This window comes from Gopherus evgoodei, chromosome 1 (assembly GCF_007399415.2).
Source record: "Gopherus evgoodei ecotype Sinaloan lineage chromosome 1, rGopEvg1_v1.p, whole genome shotgun sequence".
NCBI lineage: Eukaryota > Metazoa > Chordata > Testudines > Testudinidae > Gopherus > Gopherus evgoodei.
In genome coordinates this window covers 43040057-43048719 of record NC_044322.1, presented here as the reverse complement: position 1 = coordinate 43048719, position 8663 = coordinate 43040057, and the positions used below count along the sequence as shown (strand labels likewise).

At 46.1% G+C, this 8663-nt stretch overlaps 1 protein-coding gene across 4 annotated transcripts in view; it reads right to left on the bottom strand.

The window, feature by feature from the left end:
• Positions 1-2753: 2753 nt before the first annotated feature.
• The window catches only part of MTUS2 (microtubule associated scaffold protein 2), a 514325-nt gene continuing 508415 nt past the window's right edge, over positions 2754-8663 (bottom strand). For all 4 annotated transcript variants that reach the window (XM_030562772.1, XM_030562780.1, XM_030562789.1 and 1 more), the window contains one exon: positions 2754-3350. In XM_030562772.1, the coding sequence (XP_030418632.1) occupies positions 3143-3350 (208 nt within the window). In that variant the 3' untranslated portion in view covers positions 2754-3142. The remainder of the gene's footprint in view (positions 3351-8663) is intronic.

Here is an 8663-nt window from a genome sequence, read left to right as displayed (position 1 = left end):
ATAATAACTTCACCCCCATGACAGCTGTAAGGTTCATGTTGGTGTAATTAGGGTGACAGACACTGCATCCCTGCTACTGTGGGCTCTCTTGTCAATTTCACTGCAGGAGCCTTGAAATTGACAAGAAAGCTAAGCAGCTAGAGCCAAGTTCTCCCTGCTTGGCTGGGTGGTTGGACACCACTCCTGACTGAGAGCCGGGGCCAGATGCTGGGGTGGGAGGCTTCAGACCCTGCTCACAGCCAGGGTGAGAAGCCCCAAGGGGCCCCCCTCCCTGACCACTCCCTGCCAGGAGTTAGGCAGCCTAGTCAGTTTCATGTCTGAGCTGTGAAACTGACAAGGATGTCCAGCTCTGGCAGGGAGCAGGCGGGGAGAGGGGAAGCCCCAGGCAGCTCCTCCCGCTCCCGCAGGGAACTGAGAAGAGAAGCCCCGGGTGGCTTCCCCCTACAGGGAATGGGGAAGAGAAGCCCTGGACAGCCAACTGTAGTCACATGGATGGAAGCATCAGCATCCAGTATCAAACACCAGGAAGTGACTATTATAAGACAGAGAGAATGGAAATGACACCATGTTGTTGATGTTGGGGTCGCCGGCAGCCCAGTCTACCCACCACTAAAGTCCCAACTCCCAATTCATTGCTAGGAGCATCCATTGCATGTGCGCTTAGCTGACAAAAAGATGAGTAAAGCACCGTAAACAGAGAATTGATGAAGGAAAACAGATTGGCTCAGCCAGCTCAGAGCAGGACAGTATAACGTTTTAGTGAGTCGCACATGGGATAATTTAGATTAACATCATGGTAACAACTCGTACTGTAATAGAACACATTGCCCTAGACTGGAACATAACAATGATGTCGGTATTGCAGAGTACCTGTGCATTTAGCAAGTGCAGTATGAAAGTGACTAAAATGACAGTGATCGTGGTTTTTATTCTGTAACAACTCTCCTACTTTCAGGGTGTACTTGCTGAACACATACAATCTAGTAATGTATTTCAACAGTGGTAGTCAAATATGGCCTGGTCTAGTCTAATAAGATGTTCAATGTACTCAGTAGCATAATATCATGCAAAACTGCTACAAAAATAAATTTCTCTAAAAAAAAAAAATTAACCTAATTTTTACATCTTGGGATGGGCTAAAGCCACTTAGATTGAAGCTGGCTGTACCTAAGCTGCAGCCTGAGCATTCTGAATACATCACAGGAAAGCTGAAGCATATTTCAAGAGCAAACAACGCGCATGTTTGCTGGAGTAAATGCCTTCCTGCCTACTTCCATGCTAGTCATCTGTATACACGCCTTGTGACAACAACTCTTTCTAATTGCTTCATGACCCTGGAATATTTTCTGCCTGTACTTACATCCTAGCCGTAACTTGGTCAGGTCCTGGAGCACACAGTGTGCTCTGTGAATAGGCAGGAAAATGTGCTGGGTCTTTGCCACAAATTGAAAACAGAAGCATCACATCATTTAAAAAAAAATTTTGCTTTTGTGTGGGTGACTCACATGCCTAACCTGCCGCTGCGCTACATCAAATGCTTGCACAGTCTAATCCAAACAAATCTGATGCAAATGCTGGAACCCCCCATTTAGAGAACATCGAAGACAACAGGACCTCGCCTGGCTTTGTGCAGTTCCTTACCTGGACCCAGGATCCAGATCAAATACTGTTAACTCCTTCTCAGTCTAACCGCTGGTGGAGGTGCTGTGCCCCTGGGAAACCAGCATGCTCACTCGGTATGGTGTGACATTCCAGCTGGTCTAGATAGGCACGGCACGGAAAGTTGCTGCTGCAACACCTGCATGGTTAACAGGTGCAGCAAAGGGGGTTAATATAATAGGGAAACGTAAGATTATTTGCATTTTGCCTGAAAGGCAGAGGTTTAAGGTAGTTTGGCCTCAAAATATATGGGTATATATGGTGAGGGACAAAATTCTGGCCTCAGTTGGAGCCATGCGGCCCCCACAGATCTTCCCTGGGGTTCTCCCGGCCATTAACAAAGGCGAACGGTAGCCTAGTATGTGCAGGATTCCCTGTACCCTGAGGCAAACTGGATCTAAATTCCACTAGGGGGTTAACCCTTTTGGCCAAATGTCAAGGTCACAGCAAATATTGTTTTTAATTCTTTCTAGGGCTTGCAATAAAATAATGTGGGAGTGGATTTGTTATCGATTCTGAGTGCTTCCAAAAGTGTTCAGTTAAAAAAAAAAGGCTAATTAGAATTTGAGAGCGTAAAATGGAGTCACTCTATCAAATAAACTGTATGGAACATGCTAACAGCCTCCGGGTTTTGGTCTCTATCCTACATCCACTCATAACATTGATGCTCATAATAATTGAAATTTGGAGACTGGAATGAGTGACCTTATCTGGCATTGAGTATGAAGGTGATTATTTTGAAGGCAGAATCTCAATGTCGCTGGTGTTCACATAATACAGTGGTACCACTTGGTGATAGTTTGGAAGGCGCTTCTATTTCTAAGTAACTTTCTTCTATTTTGGGTAGAAATATTCCTGGGAGGCTTGACAGAAATGCATTTCATTTAGCTATAAGTCTTAGGCACAAGTTACAAAACTGCTGACCATCATGAAAATATATCAGCACTTAGTTGTGTATCTAATAATATAAAAAAATGCAATTCAGAACATCTTCAACTCCATATATGTTGTGTGTGTCAATATATACACCAATATAGGTACTATATATATATATATATATATATATATATATATATATATATATATATATATATATATATATATATATAAAAACACACATACATATATAGATATTCAAAACGTGAACTGTTTGTAACTAACCTGAACCACTGCAGCAAAGGTTCACTTTGATGAACCATTAGTAGTAGTATTTTCTTTCCTTCATCTCTAACCATGGCAAAATGTTTACACATTAGACTACACTGGTTATACTACTCTAAGACATCAGTGTGCCAGTACCGGGAGCTTCTATACTGGAATGCTAATAGTACACTGCCTAGCTTACACGTATGCAGCTACAGAGCATGCTTGCAGTACCCAACTCTGGGTGTCTATGGTTGTTAACACTTTCTTGGATGATCACATTCAGCGGATTGGAAAAATGTGTAAAAGCCCAGTTAACATCTGCAGCCGCCTGCAGCGGTCATCTGGGCACCGTGCTGACTTTTGCGGGAGTAGGAGGCCCCGATGAACAGCGATAAATAGGCGTAGGAGACAGTTTAACGGGGCTCATGGGCTCCGCTGTCTGGAGCTTCCAAAGCAGCTCTTCATTAGTCCTGCTTAACCTCTTCTTTTCCTTGGTTTCTTTCTCCACATATTCTTGAAGATTAGCATTTTCCTCAGATAACTGCCTGCAGAGGGAAATAATGCACCAGTTAACATTTCACACGGCTAAACAGTGCTGGATTGTCATTAAAGCAAATATGACAGCTGCTGAGGCCACTACCCCACAGAGCTGTTAAAGTCACCCTCTGTGACAGGTTCACACCAGAGCCAGGCTGGCATAGCAGTGGTTTGCTCCCGATGAAGCCGAGCAGAGTATTTCAGGTAATACACCAGCACAGTGTTTCCATCACATGATGCTGAGTCAGAGCACAGTGACCTAACGCAACCTGACAACTTGAAAGAAAATTCCTGGCACTGTCTTCTAGTTACTGTCAGTTACACACCATGTGTACTGCATGTGAGCGTGAGGGCAAACACTCTTGAGTTTGTTATGAAGAAAATCAGTTATTCTGAATACTTTAGAAGTGTGTACTTTCCCCCACATAACACAAAAACTAATACATTTTAAAGCAATCACAGAAACAGGGACAGGACTGGATGGCTCAGGGGTTCATCATGGGACATGGAGCCTTTCAAGGCTTTGTCCCTGGGGTCTGAATTAGGTCCAGGTTGGGAGTGACTCAAAGTTGTTGCCATCCGATGGGTGTCTGGAGAACCACATGAAACAATGGGTAAGATTAGTCTGATTCCTAGTGGACAGGTGTCCATACTGCAAAACAAAACACTCCCCCTAATTACTATTGGCTCTTCTTGGTCTCCTTGATGGCAATTGCAGCATATGCAGCCAGAAGGAAAAGGTCATGAAGACTAAACTGATGCTCCCTTCAGGCCAGGCTTAAACCATGTTGGTGGGGCACTGGGTACTGGGATGTAACATGCCACCTCTTCTGTGGATAAATAGGACATTTTCAATCTCTAGAGTGGCCAAGCTAACACTGAACATGAGCACAATGGGCCACTTAGCTCAATGTCATGGATGTCACAGGCCAGGGGAGGCTGAGCCTCCCCAAACAGCCAGGCATGGCCCTGCCCATGATCTGCCCCAAGACTCCTCCTGCTTCCCGCTCTCCCTCCATGGCCATGATTGGGGCTGGGAGGGCCAGCCTGCGGCTGGGGACTGCAGGCTGGCCCTCCCCAGCCCCAATCATGGCCACAGAGGGAGCTTGGGGTGCTTGGGCTGCCTGGGGATGACCACCTGGGGGATGACCACCTGGCATTCCAGGGCTTGGGGTGCTTGGGCCACCCGCCAGGCACTCTGGGGCTCAGGGCACTGGGGCTGCCCGCCAGGTGCTCAGGGTACTGTGGCCACACCACCTGGCAATGGGGATGCTGGGGCCTCACTGCCTGGCACTGGGGGCACTGAGGCTGCGCTGACTGGCACTCTGGGGCTAGGGTTGCTTGGGCGATCGAAAGCTGGGGGAGGGCAGCCAGGGCCGCGGTGGGATCTCGAGGCTCTGGCAGGGACGGGACAGGACCAGGGGCTAGCCTCCCCGAACAGGTGGTTCACGCGCTGCCCATGCTCTGTTCAGTTACACCAGGAATGAATTTGGCTTCATGTTTACAAAATGTATTAAATATAAAACTGAATGTTTTTGGAGAGATTTCTACCCAACTCTCTTTTAACTCTTCCATGTAAGCTCTGAGCTGTGAGAGGAGGGTGTTTCTAAGGAGACATATTGAACTACCTATGAATTGGTTTAATACTAATGCCCATCACTGTAGTATTTGAGACCTGCCATGTAAAATCCATAGCAATAGCCAAGTTCTTAGGGGACTTCATGGAGTCTATGACACGTCTCCTTTTTCAGGGTCAGCACCCTGCTTGTGGGAGGAGGTTTGATTTGTCTTAAAAGACTGTCTTACTTTCCTCTTTCCCTCCCCACACAGCAATGTGGGCCACAAAGCTTTTGTGCAATCCCAGATAGGCCATCAACCAACCAGTATGTGCCTGCCTGTTTTCTGAGAACAGTTTAGCAGGATGCTCACTGAGCACATTTAGGGAGCAACCCTACAGCTCTTACTCCCATGAATGATTCTCAAAGCCAATGAAGGTAATAGGATTGCCCTCATAAGCAGAAATATGCACGCAGCAGCTGGAGAATCAGGCCCTCAGAACATATTAGCCTCTTTTACATGTAATACTGCTTGCCAGCTATACAGGGTGATATCCAGTGAACTTGGTAATCTGTCAGCCAACATACTCTCTTCTGTGACACTAATAAACACTGCAGCTGGCGGCGCGGAGGAGAGCTATGAGTTATATGCACAACCTACAGGTAATTTAGAGAGACATTGGGGTAGGAAAGTGCCTTCACAGTCAAGCACCCGTGAATAGGCTGAGTAATACAGACATGTTCTCAGAAGACAACCTGTTTTAGCGTGCAGCTAGGGAAAAGAGCCCCAGCTTGTTACACTGCTTGTTCTAATCTCCCATATGCTGTGTCAGGATACCACAATTTATGCTGTGTCATCTGATGTCATGTATGTAACCAGACCCAAGGAGAAACAAGCTTCACATTGCACTGAAGATTGAGGTGGCTTTTCCCTCCTAGGTAGAATACAGTGCTCCTGCTGCCTGTGTGCTGGCAAACATGCCAGCAACCCTGCCATGTGTGTGGACACATTATGCCAGCCTTGCCTGTGTAATTTTATTCACAGAATCATAGATTCCAAGGCCAGAAGGGTCCACTGTGACCATCAAGTCTGACCTCCTGCATGGCACAGGCCATAGAACCTCCCCAAAATAATTTCCAGAGCAGATCTTTTAGAAAAATAATCAGTCTTGATTTAAAAATTGCCAATGATGAAGACTCCACCAGGACCGTGGTAAATTGTTCCAGTGGTTAATTATTCTCACTGTTAACATTTACACCTCATTTCCAGTCTGAAGAGCTCATTATTAAATATTTGTTCTCCATGTAGGTATTTATAGACTGTAATCAAGTCCTTCCCTTTGTTAGGCTAACTAGATCGATGAGCTCCTTGAGTCTATCACTATAAGGAATGGTTTCTAATCCTTCACTCATTCTCATGGATCTTCTCTGAACCTTCTCCAATTTATCACCTTCCTTCTTGACCTGTGTGCACCAGAACTGGATGCAGAATTCCAGCGGCAGTTGCACCAGTGCCAAATCCAGAGGTAAAATAACCTCTCCAGTCCTAGTCATGATTCCCCTGTTTATGCATCCCAGGATTGCCTTAGCTCTTTTGGCCACAGTATCACACTGGGAGCTCATGTTCAGCTTATTATCCACCACAACCCAGAAGTCCTTTCCAGAGTCACTGCTTTCGAGGACAACGGCCCCCATTGTGTAAGTATGACCTATATTCTTTGTTCCTAATTGTATACATTTGGAGTTAGCCGTATTAAAATGCATATTGTGTCCTTGCACCCAGCTTACTGAGTGATCCAGACTACTGAATCGGTGAGCTGTCTTCTTCATTATTTACCACTTCCCCAATTTTTGTGTCATCTGCAAACTTCATTAGTGCTGATTTGAGGTTGATGGCGTATGAGCAGATGCAAAGTGATTGCACATTAATGATACACACGCTGCCTATGAAGACACATGCCCCAACCAACTCTTTTCCATCTTTCAGGTAGGATTTGTCATGGATGCTATGGAAAAGAGACCTGTTGTTATTCTTGTAGCATCTAGAGACCCCAACCAAGATCGGGGCTCCATCGTACTAGTCACTGTATCAGCAGAGGTAAGATACATTCACAGTCTACAAAGCCAGGACAGACACAGAGTGGGGGAAGGAAGGATTACTATTCCCATTTTATAGATGGGAATCAGAGGCATAGATAGGTTAAGTGATTTACCCAACACCACACAGGAGTCTATGGCAGAGCTGGGAACTGAACGTGGATCACCAGCAATTTAACCACAAAGCCATTCTTCCTCCTTGGGAGCCCAGCCTTCCCCTCTGATTGCTGAATCCCATGGCGTTCTCGAGAAGGAGGAGGAGGATGTAGAAAGGGTTAGAATCAAATATTATCTCCTCACTGTCTCCACCTATTTTAACACTATCTACTGTACGCTGAAGATAAGGACATAGGGGTTACAGTGGACGAGAAGCTGGATATGAGTCAACAGTGTGCCCTTGTTGCCAAGAAGGCTAATGGCATTTTGGGCTGTATAAGTAGGGGCATTGCCAGCAGATTGAAGGACATGATCATTCCTTTCTATTTGGCATTGGTGAGGCATCATCTGGAGTACTGTGTTCAGTTTTGGGCCCCACACTACAAGAAAGATGTGGAAAAACTGGAAAGCGTCCAGTGGAGGGCAACAAAAATGATTAGGGGTCTGGAGCACATGACTTATGAAGAGAGGCTGAGGGAACTGGGATTGTTTAGTCTGCAGAAGAGAAAAATGAGGGGGGATTTGATAGCTGCTTTCAACTACCTGAAAGGGGGTTCCAAAGAGGGTTGATCTAGACTGTTCTCAGTGGTAGCAGATGACAGAACAAGGAGTAATGGTCTCAAGTTGCAGTGGAGGAGGTTTCTGTTGGATATTAGGAAAAACGTTTCTACTAGGAGGGTGGTGAAGCACTGGAATGGGTTACCTAGGGAGGTGGTGGAATCTTCTTCCTTAGAAGTGTTTTAAGGTCAGGCTTGACAAAGCCCTGGCTGGGATGATTTAGTTGAGGATTGGTCCTGCTTTGAGCAGGGGGTTGGACTAGATGACCTCCTGAGGTCCCTTCCAACCCTGATATTTTTTGATTCTATGATACGCTGATTCCCGCCTTCCACTGTGGGAGCCCCACACCACGCCATCTGATTGGGCATCAGGAACCCCCACCCCTGCAGTTATGCAAATACCCCCATATACAGTTCTGTTCATGTTCCCATCTCAGAGTGGGGCTGCCTCTCTCCTTCCTAATGAGGTCAAGCAGCAGGGGTCACTTATATTCCCTGCATCTGCCCAGAAGGCGGCAGAGGAACAGGGAGCTTGGGTACTGCTCACTACATGACCTTAGATCGCTCAGTACATGATCCCATCAACCTGCCTTAGCTGCTCCACTCCTGTACACTGCAGAACTGAGGGTTTGGTTTGTGTTACCCCCTTGAGTGGCAGATGGCTTTCTGGAGCTGGCCTAGTGCAGGGTTAAGCTATGTGCCTTTTAGAGGTTTACGCTGTGGACTGGACAGAGCCTTTGTTGAAGGAGGTAAGCAGCGTCATAGATTATTTTAACTGATTACACATTTCTGTGAATGAGAACAGTCCCTGCTGTTACACTAGCTGAGATAAAATGATATGGGCTATACTCCCGTCTGTTGTTCAACCCGACCACCAACTGAGGGCAAGAAGACATTTCACCCCACACATAACGGGATGAATTGTGGGAGTTTTATGTCTTCCTCTGAACCATCA